This window comes from Lupinus angustifolius, chromosome LG02, assembly GCF_001865875.1.
Source record: "Lupinus angustifolius cultivar Tanjil chromosome LG02, LupAngTanjil_v1.0, whole genome shotgun sequence".
In the NCBI taxonomy this organism is placed as follows: domain Eukaryota; kingdom Viridiplantae; phylum Streptophyta; class Magnoliopsida; order Fabales; family Fabaceae; genus Lupinus; species Lupinus angustifolius.
The window spans coordinates 22,833,353-22,854,611 of NC_032010.1; the positions used below are offsets into that span (position 1 = coordinate 22,833,353).

Sequence of the window (21,259 nt, forward strand, 5' to 3'; positions counted from 1 at the left end):
TAAGAGATTGAGAGAATGCTTTTATAAGGGAGATAGTTAGAGTCATTTAGGTTTGAGGGTTTGGTTTTGTTAATGCCAAGTGGTCAAGACTCTTTGACAAACTTAGTTCAACCCTATAAAAGTTGTTGCACCAGCTACTTAATTAACTTCATATAGGAATGCTTGCTTAACAAGTCTTCATCTAGAGAAGTTGAATTTTCGGAAAGCATAATTATTTTGAGACTATCTTCATGGAATTAATAATAAAGGTTTTAAATAATTGGTCTAGTAGTGTAATACATCACTAGATCCTTAGGATGATCAAAAATCAATGGATCAATTATTTGGAGTGACACTTGTTGAGAATGACAACTATACATCCTGAAATAAAGTAGTTTTTTACACATAAAGTGAGGGATAGTACCAGAAGAAATAATATGGGTTTTAATTTACTCCTATAGTTAGCCTAGTTTAAGGTTAAGGTGAACGGTTGTTCTGTTGCTTGTTTCCGAAGCACTTAGTCTTATGTGTTAGGTTTTTAGCCTTTTTAGGGTGCACTGACCCTTTTTTCTCATCTAAGATATGTTGGAGTGACTAGTTATTAAAAAAACGTGTATATAAGATTATAAGGTTAGGTTAATCAAAGTAATATACTTTATTAAATTCAAGTGTCTATTGCTAGGTAAGAAACTAATATCAAATGTGAAAATTGGAGTACCATTAGTTGCCTTGCAGTAAATAGTACTGTCTTTAAAGCCATGATTTGATTGGGTCTAACAAGAATTTAGTTAGAAATATTTATGGAAAATGAAACTTAAGAGTATTAAATTAGGTGGCCTGTCTCCCAACATTTTCAAACATGGATCACCAACAGCAAATTGTAACAGACAAAGATACGTGAAATCATCATTTTATACTCTAAAATAGATTGTCTTCTCAAATCATCTTGTCTCATATAATGTATCATTCAATAATAATGAAATAAGAATAATATTAATAATAAATATTTAATTTTTTAACTATGATGATATATTTTTGTTAGTGTAAAATAATGTATAAGACATAAATTGAGAGATCATATTTTTGTTTCCACTTTCAAGAATATTAGGGCATCACCCATCATTGAAGAGGACACTGTTACGTAAAGGTGGCAAAACAGGCCGCCCGACCCATTTAGCTCGTGTTCGCAAATACTTGCATTGTTGTAATAGACAAAATATAATTGTCTGCCCGTTTTAAAACGGGCTTGTGGGCGGCTCATAAGAATTGTTGAATAATTAAAAAATATAAAAATTCATATAATAAATGAAATTAAATTAAATAAAGTAGTTGAAGATAAAAAAATAATAATCACATTAGATTATAATTTTTTTAGAGATTAAAAATCACATTACATCATAACTTATTTAGAATTTTCTTACTTTTTTCTTAAATTATGTTTATGGACCGTCCGTGAGCAGTCCGCATGTCCAACAGAAATGCCCACAAACTTGGCGAGCGAAACGGACAAATGGGTAAAATGTGGGCTATGTGGGCGCACCCACGGGCAATGCCCGTTTTGCCATCTCTACTGCTATGTGGAAAAGCAAAAAAAGTCAAAAAAAAAACAATGATACTTGTATCCTTTAATTTATATGGAGATTACATTTTTACCCTTCAAAATACATGTAAAAACATAATCATAGTTCCATATTATTCTATATCTATAAATCAATTCTTAGACTTCAAAAGGGACATGTAAACACATGACAAATTTATTGTAGCACGTTTTAAATTGTGACTAATTCTGGAAAAATATGATTGATACTATCATGTAATTGCTAAAACTACTAAAAGCCCAATTATGACTTTATTATGAAAACTACTAAAAGCACAATAGTACACTTGTGAATGGAATTTTACTAAAAGACTATATTTAAAACCTTGGTTACTAGCTTGATTATGAATTAGTACAAAGTATATAAATCTTAAATCACAAGAAATATGGAGTATTTTTCCTTCATTAGTCGGGTTATTTACTCTATCTTTATATGAATGAGTCTTCTTCATATATTATCATAGATATGAAGGATTGTCAAGACCCCAAAGATTGTTTTGGTTGTCATAAAACCGTTAAATGCTGAAGTGAAAGCATGTAGATATGAGTGTGACAATTGACAAAGATTAACACGAGATAGAGAAACCAAAATGACTAGGGATTGGATAGGTGAACAAGAAATAAAGAATAAGCATCATATATCATAAAGTTTGGTAGAGTTTGTTAATGACTTTCTTAGATTCTTAAGAAGGAAAAAAAATAGAATGCACATCAAAGTCGTTATAAATGATGTGGAAATTATAAAGTAAGCATGTTGAAAAGTAAGCATGTCAAAATTTGCACCCCCGCTCTAAAAGCTTATCATTTTCTGGTGAAATAATTATTTCCTATAACTATTATTTTTTCTTTGTCTTGTTTGGGTTTTCATTTTCATGGTGGGTGTGAACTTAAGCAATTAGATTTACAAATCTATGAAATTAAACAACAAATCCATCATTTTCTTGTTCATATATGCTTCAATCTGAAATGGGGCCTCCTTAAAGATCACGCACAAAATGTTTCATGTGTCGCACATCCAATAACACAAATTATGTAGCCTGGTTGGGGCATAACTTCAACAACAATATCAAATAATATATTCATTCTTATTAACTCATATATTATTTTATAATTTATTACAACTCTCGCAAATAAGAATAATCATTTTTTATTATTATTTGGGTCTCATAATTTATCTCATTCTTAACTAAACATTTACCTTTTTCGTTTCTTCTTCTCGTCCTTATTTAATAACATAATTCATAAAACAAAAATACCACAGTGAAGAACAGATTAAAAATGTTTTCACCTATTTTGTACCTCATGAATTGAAGTGGAATCAATCTCATGTAAAATTGAATAAACTCATTTAGATGGCCATTTATGGTTCACAACAGTAACAATTACTGATTACTGAGTTTCAACTAATCAGATTCTTTGTATATGTATATCCCATATTTTCTTTGTAGTTTTAGTCTTGCATTCAATCTTTTTGAGTTATTTTATTTGTCTACAATTTCCTTGATTCAGTTTTGTCTCTGCACTTGTTTTCCTTCTTCAGAGGAATTTGTAGCAAAGGAAGAACTACAACAAATAAATGAAACAGACAGGACTAAACTGATTCCATTATGGAATTCAGTGTTTCTTAGAGAGGAATCATTCTTAAATGATTTAGAAGCTAGAAAACAACAGTGTTTACACACTAATACAATCAATCTAACAGTCAAAAATTCAATTCAAGAATGAAGGTAATGAAATAATTGTCACAAAATGGTGCTTAAATAACACACTTTATTCACTGGTTGAAGGTATAGCAAAATCATCACCAGAACTGGCTGATACATCTATCTCTGGTCTAATCTCTTCTAGCTGCTGTAGAACTTGGTGAGCCTCGGGTCGTGTTGATGGAGAAGGATCAACACAGTGCAAAGCAAGCTTCAACATGTTTAGCAATTCATCGCCATTTGTTGATGCATCTCTCATCAATTCCGCATCGAAAACCTCATTTGTCCACTCCTCTTTGACAATGGAGGCAACCCACTGAGGTAAATCCACACCGTTCAATGCCTCGCCAGGTGGCTTCCCCGTTAGGAGTTCTAACAAGATAACACCAAGACTGTATACATCAGTTTTTGTGTTTGCTTTCTTCAGCTTCGAGAGTTCGGGTGCTCGGTATCCTAAGGCTCCAGCAGTTGCAATCACATTAGAATTTGCAGCAGTTGTCATCAACCGAGACAGACCAAAATCAGCGATTTTTGCATTTGTACTATCATCAAGCAAAACATTGCTGGATGTAAGGTTCCCATGTACTATGTTTTCATTGGAGTGAAGGTAAAACAAGCCACGAGCTATGTCCTGTGCTATTTTCATCCTTGTCGGCCAATCAATGCTAGTTTCAGACCCACCAGCTGCATTAAGATAAAACACTTCGGTTAATAAATTTTGTAATGTGTTCCTCAAGTTTGTAATAGTTAAAACTAAAATTTCCTTATAAAAACTGTGCAGGTGTGATTTAACAATGTTCATAAAGGATACAAACATGGTAATATCAAACTTTGGTATATTAAACAATTGAGGCTTACTATGTAGGAAAGAAGCAAGGCTTCCTTTTGGCATGTAATCGAAAACCAGAAGCTTTTCTCCTTTCGGTCCCAAGTAATAGGCTCTCAATGCCAAAAGATTTGGGTGTCGAATTCTACCGATGACACTAACTTCAGATTCGAATTCTTTCTGGCCTTTAGTGATCTTTTCCCTCAATCTTTTCACTGCAGCTTGACTTCCATCTTCTAATGTAGCCTTATACACAGTTCCATAAGTGCTCTTTCCCATTATCTCTGCTGTTGCACACAAGAGATCATTAGCTGTAAAAGCCAATGGTCCGTCAAAATGGACTAGTTTCCCTCCGTTGTCGTCGCCACCCGCTTCAACTTCACCCGCAGCCGGAGGGACTCCCTTTTGAGTCCTGGCAGCAGCAGCAGCTCTCCCTGTGGCCTGGCCACTCTCAGCATTTGATGTTGATCTTCTTCTGGACAGGCAGAAGATCAGGATGCAGCATAGTATTATAAGGACTGCAAGTAGTACTCCTGCTGCTATGAGAATAATGTCTTTGGTACCTAGTTTCTTATGATGGTGATGTTTTGATTTTTCAGCAGGTGGAGCTAGGATTCCTTGTCCTTCAGAAGGAGTTTCTAAAGGGCATGGAGTTGAAGGGCTATAACCACATAGTTGAATATTTCCTACAAATGAGCTTGAGTTAAATTTCTTGGCAAGTAGGGTGGGGACTGGACCAGAGAGGTTGTTATAAGAAACATTGAAGAGATTCATACTACTCAAATTATCGAAAGAGACCGGAATTTCTCCACTGAGATTATTCTGTGACAAATCAAGTTGTATAAGTGTGGAAATGTTTCCAATACTCTGAGGAACATGGCTACTAAATTGGTTTCTGCTCAAAATCAGAACAGAAAGGTTGTGTAATCTGCCTAAAGCTTCTGGTATTTGATTGCCAAGATGGTTGTTCTCTACATTCAATAGAGTGAGTGAGGATAAATTAGAGAGAGTTTCAGGCAAGCTCCCATTCAAGGCATTATTAGAAAAATCTATTGTCTTAAGCCTAGAAAGTCTTCCTATTTCATTTGGTATAGCTCCACTAAACTGGTTATGACTAAGAGAAATCTCTCTGAGTTGGTTACCACTCCATGAGTTAGGAATAGAGCCAGAAAGATTATTGTGTTGAAGAGAAAGGAATGTGATAGAAGCTGAGTGTGTTAAACTAGATGGTAGTGAACCAGACAATGAATTGAAGCTCAAGTTAAGCAAATAAAGCTTAGTAGAATTGCCAAGGCTATGAGGGATTGTACCTGTGAGCAAGTTGTTACTTAAGTCTAAGGACTGAAGTAAAGGACAGAAACCTAAGGAAGAAGGGATTGAACCAATGAACATGTTGTTGAATAGTTGAACCCCTCTTAGATTGGGAAGAAGTCCTAATGCAATAGGGATTGAACCACCAATTTGGTTATCATGAAGACTAAGCTTTCTAAGCCCTTGAAGCTGGCCAATCCTATTAGTTATATGGCCCCTTAACCCTTTCCAAGGAAGCTGGATTACAATGACTTGTCCTTGAGCACACTTGATTCCAACCCAACTTCCATTACAAACTCCATAGCTACTGTCATTCCAGCTTCTCAAGAAGCCTTTTGGATCAACCAACTCTTGCTTGAAGGCTTGAAGTGCTAAGAAATTTGACTGTGTTACAATCACACCATCCCAATGCTCTTCACCCAACACTGGCTTCATTGGGAGTATAAGAAGGAGCAAACACAGAACAAAGAAAAACAAGCATGAAAAATGAAAGGGGTTGTGGTTTTTGGACTTAATCATCCATTTGTGTCTCTCCATAGTGTTGTGAGAGAAATGGTGTAAAATGTGATGAGGGTTTTGGTAAAAGAAGTTTTTTGAAGTCAAGGTTTGGTTCTCCATTACAATAAAGAGTATTATTGAATAGCAGAACAATGAAGTGAAGTAGTACTAAAACAGAAAAAGTGAAAAACAAATGAGATTTTTTTGAGTGAAAGTGATTATTATCTTCTTCTCTCTAGAAATGGTGCCCATAAGACACTCTGGTTGTGTAAGAGATGAAATCATATCATAGTATGAAATGGAATAGTTGGGGGAACATTTTGTACTAGAATGGGGAGAGAGAGAGGAAAACTTAGAACTGAGAGAGAGCACGTGATGATGGTCATAGGAAGAGGACAAAGATATGTCATCTTAACCTGTACGTTTAACCAATAATATTGAATCAAAATCAGAAAAAAAAATAATGAATATTTTTTAATTGATAAATCATATTTTTATTGATTTGAGATATAGGTGACAGGAACATGTTGGGAGATGAGGATAACTTATTTTCAACAGCGTTGCTCCTATCTTAAGTCAATCACATATTTAAATCTGAATAAAAAATAAAAGATAATAAAAAGTAACAATTGGTTGGGAAAAGAAAATGAAATATCATTTGGAACATATGATTTTTGACAGAACAGAAGTGGAGAGAAGTAAGTGTCGGGTAGGGTGGTACAATAGAAAGGTTCTCTTCTTAATACTTTATCAGTTATTACAAAGACAAACGGCTAGTTTTTGTTTCCCTTACAACTATGCGCGTTTATTTATTTATATGGGTTTCTGACTTCCCTTTATTATTCTACTGTAATCTCTCCCCACCCCAAAAGCCTAACGGCTAGTTCTGCCTCTCTACTCTATCCCCGTTCTCTTCAAGACAATAAAGTTACAAAATGCAATCAAATGACTTCTTTACCCTTCTCATGTTCTACGTGTCCTAGGTTGTTTTTTTTTTCTTTCATATAATCTTAAAAGACAAATTAGTCTCTAGTTAAAGCTATAAAGCACGTCACCTTTCATGTAAAAGTGTTGTTGTGTTAGACACATGTGAGATACACGTCATTTTCCTAATATTCCTTTAACCTACACACTTAGATGACATCTCCCAAAACTTAATTAACACTTCACACACTTTTCTAAAAAGGTCAAAAATTTAAAATTCAAAATTTTGACATTTCTCACTTGACCAAAGACATCAACAACCAATGTATTTTCTCATAGAAAAACATTTTTCCATCTTTATCAATCTTCTATGACACTAGTGATTCAAGGTCTAATGATAAATTACAACTTTTGGAAATTCCTATTTGAAAATGGATAGTATAAAGTAATTGACATTGTAACTAACTTTCCCAAATTCAAAAACTCTAATTCAATTTGGATGATTGTATAGTGGTTGACTATGTTTCCTCACTTTCTCCAGATCAACATCTCATACTCATTAGAGAAGCTAACTTATTTGTACATCATATTAGACACATATCCATGTTTCACTTCAAAATTATAGCATGGTTTGCAAGTTGTCTTGGGTACTAAGTTATAGATGATTTTTGCCTATCATCCACAAAACAAATGGTTGCTTAGAGAGGACAATTCAATTATTGAGAGATCTATTAAGAGGATCTATTATTGAAGAGCCTAGAAGTTTTGACATATACCAATTCTTGATTGAATTCATTTACAACAAGGTTTCCTTTCAAGTACTAGTATGGAATCGTATGAAGCTTTGTAAGTCAGAAGGTGTAGGATTATGATATGTTGATTTGAGACAATAAATAATTTAATGTCGGGATCTGATGTAGTTCAACAAATGAGTCAAAAAATAAAGATGATAAGAAAAAACATAAAGATAATTAAAATTATGAAAAATAGTTACTCTAACAAGAAGAGGAAACTACTTGAATTCCAAGAAATGAACCATGTATTTATTAGAGCAGTCCTAACTAATGTAAATAGTAGTCTTAAAATCTCATAAGGGTACTCCTAAATTGATAAGATCTTACCAAAATCTAAAAAGAGTTGTCATATATTTACCAAATAGTCTTACCACCATTATTGTCAAATTTCCACAATGTTTCACAACTTTGAAAATATATATGTGACACGTTGCATTGTCATAGAATCTGTCTCAATACAGTTAAATGAAAATCTTATGTTCGGAACATCATTGGTGAAAATTGTTGATTGTAGTATGGAGAAGGTACGAGACAAAGAAATTGATTTACTAAAGGCACATAGTTGTCGGTGAAGATTGTTGATTGTAACAAGTATCACTCCCAAGAATTGAACTCTTGACTTTTTTATTATCCTGGAGATCTAGCAAACTTTACATCACTAGATCAACACTTTGTTGGTTTAGTAAAGATAGTTTGGAGCCAAGCTAGTGTTGAGATGTACTTGGGAAATGAAGAGTATCACTAATGTACATTTAATATTTATGATAAAAACTGTTGTTAAAGGGGAAAGATCTTAACATTGTGATTTTTTCCAAATTATATTCCGATAAAAATATGTTACTAGATTAAATTCACTAATTAATGGTTAGTGATTTGGGTTAATCTTTAGCATAGTTAGCTTTTATAGATTATCTATATATACTATGTAAATGCTTTTTTATTTAACTTGTTATCAAATATATATTTCCCAGTTTTCTATTTAGCTGAAGTTCAATGATCCTTGTTTCTTCTAATTTTCTTATCATTGATTGATACTTCAACCGAAATTCCTTTTGTTTTATAAGACAGAACATGCGCTTAAACAATAGGGCATTTTATTTGAAGAATAATATAATATTTTAAACTAGGTCTGAAATCAATAATATTAAAATAAAAATAGAAAACATAAAGAGTGTTTAATCATTCATGAATTATAATCATTGAATTAGATAATGGTATTAAGATATTGCAAAAATGGTAAATAATGCTAGAAACCAAAATTGGTGACTAGATTGCATTAATTAATAGAGAACTGAGAAGCATGAAAATGGCTCAGTTCTACGTCCTAAAGCGATTTGCTTTGGATATGAGAAGCCAAAGAATCTCGTAACAAGTTTGAATTCAACATAATACAACAAAATCGGCTGAACATGAAGGAACATCGCAACACTCCATCGGAAAAACGGATCACCAGTTCCAGCCAATTACACATGCGATACAGCAGCGGATGCGGCGGCAGAAGAGGCAGCGCCACTGAGAATCGAGAGGAATCCAGCACTTGCAGGCTCTTGATCATCAAGGAACAAATCATCAGGGACACGAAACGCACCATGCGCACACACAATCGAAAAACCAACCATAAGAGCAGAAGTCAAGAGCGATCCAACGCTGGTGAGGAAGATGACAAACACCGTAAGCACGACGAGCATTCCGAGGGTTTCACGATCGGCGAAGGTGCGGCCGAAGAGGACGAGTGGCTGATCGGAGGGGCGGTAGAGGTAGAGGAATAGCCACGACGCGAGGAGGCCAATGAGGACGAGGAGAGAGAACGGATGCGTAACGAGAGAGAATGCAAGCACGATAGCGATTAGGGTTACGTAGTTAACACGAAAGTAGTTGAAGTTTATTCGGATCCTGGAGCATGCTTCAGTTAGGGTTTCCGGTTTGGACATGTAGTTATGGTCCATCAGCTCCGTCCATGGGCGGCGCCGGGAGAAGCCCTGGCGGAGGGAGGAGGTGAGGCGGGAGATGAAGGAGCGGAAGGCTGGGGTAGCGATTGGAGGTTGAGATTGGGAGGATATGGTGCTGGAAGGGTTGGATTGATGGTTGGAGATTGGGAGTTTCGGTGCTGAAGACATGGTGGCGCGTGGAACTCCGATTGCCGCGCGTGAACCAATAGGGTGGGGTAACACGGGAAGCAATGGGAGCGAAGAAGGGAGAACTGGGTGGGAGGGAATGTAAAGAATGCATTATTACTATACTATGGGTAACTAAATTATTGGACGGTTGGAAAAAAATTGTGATAAAAATAACCTTGCTATTATAGGATCAACCTATTTATATGCATGATTAGAATTTAGAAACATCATAATATGGTCGCATAGCCACTTAATAAGAATTTATTAGATGGTGACAACCACATTAAAATAATGTCCTATCATTCTTATTCTTTATTATAGAAACAATTTTTTCATGGGTAAGATTTGCTACATGTTAGGATGTTGAATTTTAGTTTGGGGTGCTAAGGAAGGCTAATATATTGGAAGATTATATTGTCAAAATTAAGTCAAACGCTTTATATGACAAAGATCCAGGAGACAACACTATTAGCTGTATGAAAAATCTAACAAATAGATCAATCCCTAAGAAATGGAATGGTATTGTTTTGTTTTTCCCATGCACCAATAAAAAGGATTGGGTATGTTGAAAAAGATTGAAAGTCATGTTTTTATTTTTATAAAATCACATACTTTTGATTATATAAAAAATCGCATAGTTTATGCAACAAAAAATAAAAATCACATAGTTTTAGAATTACATACCCAAAAGTGATCGGTTAAAGGAAACTAAATTGTGCCATAAAGGAATCTTATGTGTGAGATTAAAAGCTCAAAATCTTGAAATCGCCATATAATAATATATATTACAACTATTTTAGGACTTGACTAAAGGATCAAATAGTGCTAACCACTATTCATGCTTGAAACTGACCAAAATATTAATATTATAATTTCATGAACCTTTTTTGCTTATAAATTTATTCACTTCTCCTCTCATATTGATATCATTAAAACTAACAATAATTTTTAGCCTTATTTGATAATAGTGTCATTATTTGGCAATTAATAAACTTTTAGTTTTACCAAACAATAAACTCAAGTGCATATATATATATCGCCCTTTCACCACGCAGGGATGGATTATTTTGCGGGTAATGAATATGGAGAAAGAGTGTTGGAAACTAGAATAAATTCTATGGGGGAAGAGAATGGAGTTTCAGAGTATGGGTTGTATACAGTTAAGATATTTACCACTGAATAATCAATTTTGTTTGGCACAATATACATTTTTTTCAAAAAAAATTATAAATAAATAAAAATATTTTTTTGGCTTAATGATCTCATACCATATAATTTAAATTTGAATTTCAAGAAGAGTTTTAATTAAATTTATTAGTATTTAATGAGTATTATTCTCTCCCAATAATTTGTTTCCAAAAAATAACATGATTGATAAATGAAAATATTAATAATTCCATGATGTCATGGATTCAACATATTCATTTCATTTTTTAAAAGGAATTTTTGGATGATTATTAAGTGGTTTATTGATCACTTATTAGCTAAAATTGTGTTAAAAAGAGATGCACCGGAAATAAATAGCATTATTGCGGTAAAAATAAGAAAAGTGAAAATTTATTTCACGACTCTACAAAATTAAATTTTTATAAGGTTGAACTCAAATCTAGTTTTTTTAGAGTCAAAAAATAAATAATTTTACACTTCTCAAGATTTTTTTTTGTCATAACACTTTTTAAAGTATCCAAAAAACAAAACAAAACAATACTCAAATACAAGTTAATCAAATTTCAAATAATAACAAGATCTTTTCTTGTTTGATTGTTTTTTCAATATTGCAACAAAGATTGATAAAATCACATGTTAATTTCCTTAATTTACAAGATTTGTTTGATTTTAGAGTGAGCGATGTAAATAATTTGAAATAAATTAAAATTATGGAATTAATGGAGTGTATAACTATAACTATAACAAATTTAACCATGTGCAAAAATTAGGATGAAAATCAACTACTAATGGAGAATCGTTAGGAAAATAAAATCTCAACATTTATTAATGGGTAGTCTTGGCTGTAAAAGGGAGAAGGCCAATCACTTAGAAGAGGAGGATTCACACTTGAGAAAAATAATGCTCATACAATTTTTCTTTCCTAATAGATACACAATGCTCCTAAACATCATATTGCATGCACAAAATCTCTCATCCACAACAATCCCAAAATCTCTCACACATAACCACCCATCGACTCACTCATCAATTTCTCATTCATCTTTTACTCAACCACAAATCCATAAAAATTTCATTTAGAAAATCTTTCATTCATCATTTATTCTCAATAATCTTCAACCATTCTCTCAATAAAAAATACACTTATCATTCATTTTATTCTTAAACATCATCTTCCATACACAATTATCAAAAAAAGAATCATCTTCAATCCAAAAACAATAATCCAAGATTTCTCATACAAAAAAAGAGAGAAAAAAACATAAAGAAACGTAAGAGAAATTATAATTGCATTAGGATTCAAGGTCATGTCTCCGAGTTTGTTTTTACACACAAACTTCCTACATGCATGTTCGATATTGGTTAGCTTTTTTTGCACCACTTTTCCTTAGAGTTGCAACATTACATTGTTATTGAAATCAGTATGAGAGGTATGTTGTTTTCATTACTTTCTTTATAATAGTTTTATTTTTGTTATCAATAATTGCATTAGTAATAATAATTATTATGATTATAACATATAACTATAACTACATCAAAAAGATAAATGTATATACAATACACTCTTTGCATACACACTGCAAAATTCTATTTCAATAAATATTTATTTTTGAAGCGAAATATGTAATTAATTAGTTTCTCACCATGTATCAATTAAAAACTTATTCAAAATATTAAATAAAAGATCTATGAGTCAATAAAAAAATGAAATAATATTTACTTCAACTTTTAATATGAGATACCTTATTGGACATAAGGGTTAGGCTTCGCTCATATCTTTTAAAAAAATATAATTTAAACATTAATTCTTTTAAGAAATAAAATTAACCCAATCCACAAATTTTTTATTCCCAAAGAACTACATAGTCTTGATTTCCAAAAAGGATACATAACACCAAGATCACGTCTTGTTAGACATAATAATAAAATAAAGCATTTTTATTTTTTGGGTAAAAACATGGTAACAGTACAATTAATAATTCATGCAATATAGTATAAATATAGTATGATAACGTTCAAACAGGCAATTAAGGTGCTAATACCTTCCATAGTATGTAATTGACTCCAGAACCTGGATATTAAAGTCCAAAACCCAGTGCGTTTTGGCCAGAATACTTTTCTACGTTTTTGATTGAAAAAATGTAGTGACAACGAGATCATACGGTCGAAAATCGGGGATGCGGCAATATTCATAAAATATTCTACAATGAAACTAGTGTTAGATGATATTTGGGTTCTTGTCTCATGAGGAAGTGCTTCAGTTTTCTGGATATGATGTTTTTTGGTAAATTTTTGGGTATGATTTTTGATAATTTGTTTCTTTATATAAACAAATCAAGCAATAATGGAGTGTGGTTAGTTTTAGGGTTTTCTTTATATTTTTATAGTAAAAAAATAATAAATATTTAAAAAATTGTAAAAATAATAAAGTGAGTCCAATATCTTGTAAAAATTAATATATAATTAATACATCATTTAACATTTATTTGAATTCATTGTTTTAAAAATTAATAATGATCATAAATAAATAATAGTTGATAGTGATATTATAAAAATCTTACAAGTACTAGTATATACATTTTTTTCTAGAAAAAATATCTCCGTCTGAAATTTTGTTGTATAAAATAGTAAAGTATGCTAATAAAAGTGAATCTGCGTGGGGGAGATTACCTTTTTTATAGATAATAGTTATGTGACTCATCACAGCACTACTTCCAAAAATAATATGGATAAGAGATGCAATAATTAGTATATTAGTTATAATGACCGACCTAGGCGTAGAGAAAGAGACAAAAAATGACGTGTTACCTTGTTTGCAAAAAAGCAATGATTTGAGGATAAGAATGACAAGGGTGTGTGTGTCCCACTATCATCAATAATATCACGTTCTGGGTCAGCTTCTAGGACATCCTACAAACTGTGGGCGAACCTAATACCATGTCTCTACCCTTTTTTACTTTATTTCAAAATTAGGAAAAAGATAATTAAGGCACATGCATATCACGTGCCTAACGACCAAATCCCTTATTTATAGCTACCCACACCATTTCATTATTTCATCCTTATCTTGTAATATTTCAGACAACAACAATGGAAGTGATTCATGGTACTACAACAAGGTCTTCTTCATCGACCTTAAATCCCAACGCTCCAATGTTCGTACCTTTGGCATATCGAACGGTGGAGGATTTCTCTGATGAATGGTGGTCCCTTGTTCATTCCAACCCTTGGTTTCGTGACTATTGGCTTCGCGAGCGCTTTCAAGATCCCCAAAATGAAACCGATACTTCTTTTCCCGAATTTGATTTTGATGAAGATTACCTCTTTCACCAACAACACCGTAAGTTAAATATATTATTATTATTATTACATTCGAATAATAAGTGTCGCTTTCAGAAATCGAATCTTTGATATTTATTTCTTTCAGAAGAAGAAAGAAGAGAAGGGAAAGAATTGATATCGTTGGGGGCTTTGAAATGGGAAGGAGAAAGAGGATGGGCTGAAGCACCACGTTATGCTGAGAAGGTTCCGAAGTTTGTAAAGCCCAGAGTGAGCCCACGGGCTATTCATCAGCCCAGGTAGAGAGAGAATCAGAGAAACGTGTTTCGGATCTGTTACAATCTTGTGTATGTGTACATAAACAAGAGTCATTAGCTATGAGTCTATATGACTTAACCGTTTCTAGTTTCGTGTTTATGCTTTTGTAAGTTGTAACTTTGTTTTTCCTTTTCCCTTTCTTGTTAGTTGTTAATAAAACTGAATTTAACATTAAATCAACTTCTTTACTCTCAAGTTTCAACCACACCCCTTCCATTTGAAACTGTAATAATCTGTTTTGTTGTGATTTTACTTGCAATCTCATTTCTCCCAGATCTGCAATTTAACAATGAGTTAGACTCCTCTCCATTAATGGAGAGGTATATTAGGGGAAATACACTAAGAATTCAATAGGCAATAACATTTATGACCTTTACTTTTCATTGAAATTACAATTTTGGCTTTAAAAATACACTACAAAATATAACTTGTCTCTCCATTAATGGAGATGAGTCTTACTCTTTAACAATATATCTTTTTAATTGATCTTTTTAATAACTGAAAAATGTTATATTCTAAAGTTCTTCTACAAGTGACATCTGATTTTTTTTTATTCAAACATTCATTTATGTCATTTATTTATAATTAAAAAGAATTAGTAATATTTGTTTTTGAGGTGGACAGTTCTAAATGAAAAATTAATTAGTTAAATATACGTTATCTTGCAACGTATAAAATATTACATAATCTATATATTTAATAATTAATAGTAATAATAAGAGTATTAGAAACATTATTTAAAAGTAGGATTTAGAATTAATGAGGAGATACGAAAATAATTGAAATTGGGAAGCAGAAGCATATTTTAACAAGAGATAACAAATAGTGGTATTAAAAGTCCATGGCCTTGGAGAATTTAATTCCCTTAAACTTCAAGCTTCAATATTATTTCCATTGAGGTAGGGATTTTGTTGAGCACAATCTTGGCTTTCACCACTTAACGAGCACCTAAATGAGGATTGAGGAACTTCAGTATTTCTTCCATTTGGGTAGGCATAAAAGCACATGAAGGATCCACAATGTGTACCGGTTTACCAATAAATTTCCCTCTTATTTCTTTTTGGATTTAATATATATATATTGATAAGTATTTTTTAAATGTTAGTAAATTATTCATTATTCATACATTAATTAGACTGAGAATAAAGAATCTCTTCTTATCAAGAGATAATTTATTTCCTTAAATTTATTGATTGTTTGATATATGTCTTATTTCACTTCTCTTTATAAATTTTCATTTTAAAATATATTATAAATGAAAAATAAGACATGTGTCAAACAATGAATAATTTAAGGAGATAAGTTACCTCTGTAGGAAAAAAGATACTTTATTCTTTAATCAAACTCTTAAACAAAAGTAATATAATGTAAAAACAAATGGATTTTAAACTTTTTAAATTTAACCTTAGCATTTCTATATGAATTCCCCTTTACACCTTTGTTTGGTATGAGAGAATTAGAGTAGAGAGAAATTAGTGAGAGAGATACTGAAGAGAAAGTGAAGATTTCTTCTCTTTGGTTGTGAAGTGAGAAAGAGATGAGAAGGTAAAACATGTATCAGATCCACCATAATTTATTTCTCCCCTAACATGGTGACAAAGTGAAGAGAAATAGTGATTTTATTTGAAATGTCAAATATACTCTCAAAATTTTCTACTTATTTGTTTTAAAGTGTAATATCTACGCACCGATAATTTAAAGATTTATACACGATCATTCATCATTCAATTATATTAATTTTATTTGTTAATAAATGATAATTGAAAATAAATGATGAATAATATAATAAGAGTATAAAAGACTCTTACACTAACAATAAATACATTATTTCTCTTGCTTTAAATATTAGTAATATACATAAATCTTTTTAAATATGTAAATTTTGAATAAAAATAATTGAAATTATAATAAAATATATAATATAAAATTATAACATTTATTTTCAATTAATAATAAAATAACATTTTTCTTTATTTTTTTAGGGACATTTTTGTCTTTTGAATCATAACATCATTTCTCTTATCATTTTCTATCCAACCAAACAGAAGAGTAAGAGAAGAAAGTATCTATTTATAGTCATTATCTATCTTTATTTTCTTATACCAAACATCACAATCTATTATAATTATTCTCTTTCTCACATTTTTTTCTCTTCTTATTTTCTATTGTTAACCAAATAAAGCATAAAGGTTTATAAAGAACTCATCAGTCATTCCTTTGTATTTAACAAGATCATATAGTATAATAATGTAAAAACTCTTATATTATGATTTTATTTCTATAAATTGTTGTATATATTATAGATAGCATAGAATTTAGCATCGTGCGTGGTCATGGAATTGTGAGTTCAGCAATTGAGTTGAGGTTGAAGAACATCTTCCCAAGGTGTTGCATTCTTCCCATTCTTTTGAAGGACTTTAATCACTTCTTCTGTTGTGACGTTGCCTGTAACTATCACCTTATTAAGCTCTTTATCCACGTTATACGTTTCAATATCTGCAAGGGACAAGCTACAATACAAATTATTTGAGGAAAAGAAAGAAATTGTATTTGTAAGTTGATGAAATTCTTCAATAAATTAACCATACAACACTAAGTTCGCTATACTAAACTAATATCTTATTCATTATAAGAAATTACATAATTTTATTCTATAGTGAATTTAATTAAGAGTAATGTTATTCATAAAAATAATTAGAGTAAAGTTGAAGAAAACATATGAAAAATATAATAACAATTTTATTAAAAATAATGGGTTTCCATCGTTGGTGTCAAAAAACTTATAAAATGACGAACAGAAAATTTCTTTTCCAATAATAAAGTTGTTGTAATTTGGTGTAACATTACTCTTCCATTAATTACCTTCAATCTTCTTGATGGCTTTGAGAATTTTCTTGATACACACGTCACAGTGCAAACCAACCTTCACTTCCACCACCTAACCACATTTACAACAAGAAAATAAACATTGATCAGTCTCATGGATGAAAACCATCAAATATATCAAGTGGAGTTTGTAAATGGCTCTTACATTAGTCATTCTTATTGACTATATAATATATATTATATGTAGAAATCTGAGAGAAAATTGTTACTATAAAGCCTTTGACATAGAACAACATATGTGTATAAATAAGATGCATTATTGCACCGTGAATACAGAATTAGATTCTGTAAGTGAATAATGGAATCATTATGTGAATTAAAGGTGAAACTTTATTCTTAAATGTTGACATGGGAGTAACTAGACTCCACTCACTAAGCAAAGTTGGCAACCACTATGTCCATGGTGGATGATATTTTTATTAGAATTTGAAAATTTTAGATTATGCTATGATCATTTCTAGTGAAATAGGAGTGAGGGGTGCAAAAAAGATTAGTTCACAAATGTTTTTATAGGTGTGTAAAATGCACTTGAGTTTCATAAATTTTCCTAATTCTTGATTAATTGTAAAATTTCCAATTTTTCATTAGAAAAAAAGATTAACTTTTCTTGATGAAGAGTGAGAACCAATACTGATTGGTCTGTCTCAACATTAGGTGGAAAACTTTATTATTTCTGCTTCATCTACCTAATTCTATATTATAATAAAATAAACTATCATATCAAATAGGAAGGAATATAATAATAATAATAATTATGACTACTATATTAGAATCTAATGTACCAAAAAATAAAATAATATCTAAAGCAATTAATAGACAAGTGATAGCTGTAATAATAAACAATATATTTGATTAAAAGGAAAGAGATATATTTGGACGTTTACACATGCATGGGTCCTACAACTATTCCTTTCCACCCTTTACGTTAAGCCGTTGACATTGAACTTTCACAGTTTCAGTTTTACCTCAATAATATCTGAAGTATCAAATAATAACATGACACATGTTTCTGTTTTCTTTCTCTCTCTTTCTGATATCAATACTAGCTAGATTCTTTGCCATCCTTGGATATTTTCCCTTACGATCTCTTTCTCCTCTTTCCAAAGCTTCAATCTTTGATCAATTCCCATCAATTTGAGCAAATTCAATAATGGGAAATGCATTCAGATTGCTCTATGGTCATTGTTGCAAGCCTACAGCTTCTGGTGATTCTGAATCACTTGGACCACATGGTGTGTCTTCTGCTACCGTTGGTGTTTCAGCACTTGCCCATGATCTCTTTCACTTTGATATCACCTCCCAGGTATTAATTACCTTCATGCTTTAACTCTTCAATTATAGACTAAGATAATCCTTGGGGTAGAAACTATTCACACTGTAATTGGCTTGTTTCTTTACACTCTTTTAGGCCCAGATTGAATTATGATACAAAATAACATTTTTTTTACTCTTATAGTTTTGTATTGTATTGTTCTCATTAACTTAACACACTGAACAGAAGAAAAATACATGTCCTCCAAATCCTACCTAATTGGTTGAAATTTTGTGTTTTCAGCTAATTTGACATAGTTGATGTTATTTTCTCATTATCATATGTTGTTAGATCTGTATGTTATATACTTTGGTTTGATGTTTTTAGGTTCCGGAAGGACTGAGCAAGCATGTTGTGTCTTCTAAGAAGGCTCAAGCTAACTGGTACTAACCATATTCTACATACAAAATTGATTATAAAAATGTTGAATTGTAGTTCTGTTCATGTTGTTTCTGGTCCTTACTAAGTTTTGGACAAAATTTGAAGGTATAGAAAGTTAGGAGATGCTTGGAAAGAATCAAAACCCCCTCCCAAGACACCTGAAGAAGCAGCTAGACTTGTCATTAAGACATTGAAAAGACATCAAAAAGCAGATGTTGAGGTTTGCATGTATATACTTATAGTTACAAACTTGAATTCAAGTATGAGTATATGAAAATACCAAAATAAATCTCATTACAGATCAGAAAGTTTTATATACCTTGCTTATTATATAGGGGTTGTTGGCTTTCTATGGTCTTCCACTACCACACACCCTTGTTGAAGTTGTTGCTCAACCTCCTACATCTTTGCCTGGTGGAGTCAAATATGAAATACACACCTTGCCTGTAAGAATAACATTTTTTTCTTAATCCTATAGAACTAAGTATATGTATAATAGTATAAAGAGAATATGGTATCTGATATTATGGAATTAGGTTGATGCAAAAGCAGTAGCAGATGGTGATACTGTAACAGTGTATGTTAGCATAACAGACCCTAGAGAATCATCAATTGTCCCTGGCAATGTGCATACAGCAGCTGTGCAAAGAGCAGAAGCGCGTGCTCGGAGGGATTATACAAAGGCAGATGCATTACACAAACAGATTATTGATTCGGGATATCGGTGAGTTGGTTTACAGTTTCATAGTTCAAAATGTCAATGTCAATTATAAAACACTTTGCTTGAAGCTTAAGAAAGATTTTGAATAGTTGGTTTCACATGGTATCAAAACTTGCTATATTCTGCATAATAACTTCAGCTTATTCAACCCTGTATTTTTTCTTCGAATGATTTTGTATTGTTTCTCAAATAGGGTGATTCCTGTCCAAGATGAGGAAATTCTTGCCAAAAAGTATCGGATTCGTCTGAGGTAGTTATATATCAAACATATAGTATAAGACTGTCTTTAGATTCTTGATGAACTTTAGAAATAAATCAGGGGAATTGATGCGCCAGAAAGTTCGATGCCATTCGGAAAGGAAGCTAAAACTGAACTAACCAAAATTGTTCAGAATAAGTCTCTGAGGGTCCTTATTTACGGAGAAGATCGCTACGGCCGTTGTGTTGGCGATATATACTGCAATGGCATGTTTGTACAGGTATTCATTTCACTTCTATACATGTTAGTTAATTTCATTTTAACTCTATACAGCATATGAATATATGATAGTCTAAACTTGTCATTTTATTTTTTCTTTCATGTAAGGAATTGATGCTAAAGAAGGGTTTAGCATGGCACTACAAAGCCTATGACAAAAGACCTGAATTGGAAACAGTAAGTATTAACTCTGCTTCAAGTTTCCTTCATATTTTGTTAAAGATGCTAACTTTCTTGATGTTCTTATTTCAGTGGGAAAAAGAAGCTAGAGCAAGGAGAGTTGGGTTATGGGCTTCTAAAAATCCTGAGAAGCCTTGGGATTGGAGAAAGGACAGAAGAGGTGCTAAATAGCATTACCTAAAATCACACTTGGAGAATGAACATGGTGTTTATCAACAAATGATTGTTTATAAGCAAATCCTAGGAAGAACTCAAATAAAGGGTCTTCCATTCAGTGGCATTGTATCATGTATCATTGTTTTAACAAATTATACGTGCATATAAAGCAAGTATCATTACAACAAACAACACCAATCAAACCTTAATCCCGTTATGTGAGGATAAAGCAGTTAATAGTTATCGTTGTTTTAACAGATTATGTGCCTAGAATAGATGCGAGCTTATTTATTTTGCTATTAAATACTTTGATCATAAAGTTAACAAAATTGGTTTTCAACATTTTCTACAAATTTTAACAATATTCTTGAACTCTGATTTTATTTTTTACTTTTGGGGCAAGAATGATTTTATCAACATAGAAATCGTTATATTGTTGTCAAGTAGTTTGCAGCAAAAAGTTGAAAGAATAGAAGGTTATTTAGAAACATAAAATCATGCTATATATCATAAAAACCAGAAACAGAAAGTGTATGAAAGTAACTGGTAAATTGATTGAAAAAATAGAAAGGAAATTCTATTTGTATTGAAGAACCTTAATCTCCTTGATCATTACCAAAGTGATAATGATT

At 31.8% G+C, this 21,259-nt stretch overlaps 5 protein-coding genes across 6 annotated transcripts; 2 read left to right on the forward strand and 3 right to left on the reverse strand.

The window, feature by feature from the left end:
- Positions 3,154-6,287, reverse strand: LOC109340531 (probable leucine-rich repeat receptor-like protein kinase IMK3). The gene is made up of 2 exons (XM_019578244.1): positions 4,138-6,287; positions 3,154-3,963 (listed from the first exon to the last, which is right to left on the reverse strand). The coding sequence occupies exons 1-2, from the start codon at positions 6,032-6,034 to the stop codon at positions 3,347-3,349; spliced, it is 2,514 nt and encodes an 837-aa protein (XP_019433789.1). The 5' UTR covers positions 6,035-6,287; the 3' UTR covers positions 3,154-3,346.
- On the reverse strand, positions 8,874-9,890 carry LOC109340572 (PRA1 family protein B1-like). Its single transcript, XM_019578296.1, has one exon. It carries the CDS (start codon positions 9,747-9,749, stop codon positions 9,096-9,098), a length of 654 nt encoding a protein of 217 aa, XP_019433841.1. The 5' UTR covers positions 9,750-9,890; the 3' UTR covers positions 8,874-9,095.
- Positions 13,965-14,701, forward strand: LOC109340582 (protein EARLY RESPONSIVE TO DEHYDRATION 15-like). 2 transcript variants are annotated; one of them, XM_019578307.1, is made up of 2 exons: positions 13,965-14,256; positions 14,341-14,701. In XM_019578307.1, the coding sequence occupies exons 1-2, from the start codon at positions 14,007-14,009 to the stop codon at positions 14,496-14,498; spliced, it is 408 nt and encodes a 135-aa protein (XP_019433852.1). In that variant the 5' UTR covers positions 13,965-14,006; the 3' UTR covers positions 14,499-14,701. The 2 variants fall into 2 exon arrangements, with proteins under 2 accessions (XP_019433852.1, XP_019433860.1); XM_019578315.1 differs by having other exon boundaries at positions 14,344-14,701.
- LOC109340595 (heavy metal-associated isoprenylated plant protein 33-like) lies at positions 16,795-17,664 on the reverse strand. Its single transcript, XM_019578322.1, has 3 exons — positions 17,545-17,664; positions 17,376-17,451; positions 16,795-17,009 (listed from the first exon to the last, which is right to left on the reverse strand). Exons 1-3 carry the CDS (start codon positions 17,551-17,553, stop codon positions 16,861-16,863), a joined length of 234 nt encoding a protein of 77 aa, XP_019433867.1. The 5' UTR covers positions 17,554-17,664; the 3' UTR covers positions 16,795-16,860.
- Positions 18,378-20,928, forward strand: LOC109340564 (staphylococcal-like nuclease CAN2). The gene is made up of 9 exons (XM_019578289.1): positions 18,378-18,702; positions 19,039-19,094; positions 19,198-19,312; positions 19,428-19,538; positions 19,629-19,816; positions 20,007-20,063; positions 20,133-20,292; positions 20,400-20,468; positions 20,544-20,928. Exons 1-9 carry the CDS (start codon positions 18,550-18,552, stop codon positions 20,640-20,642), a joined length of 1,008 nt encoding a protein of 335 aa, XP_019433834.1. The 5' UTR covers positions 18,378-18,549; the 3' UTR covers positions 20,643-20,928.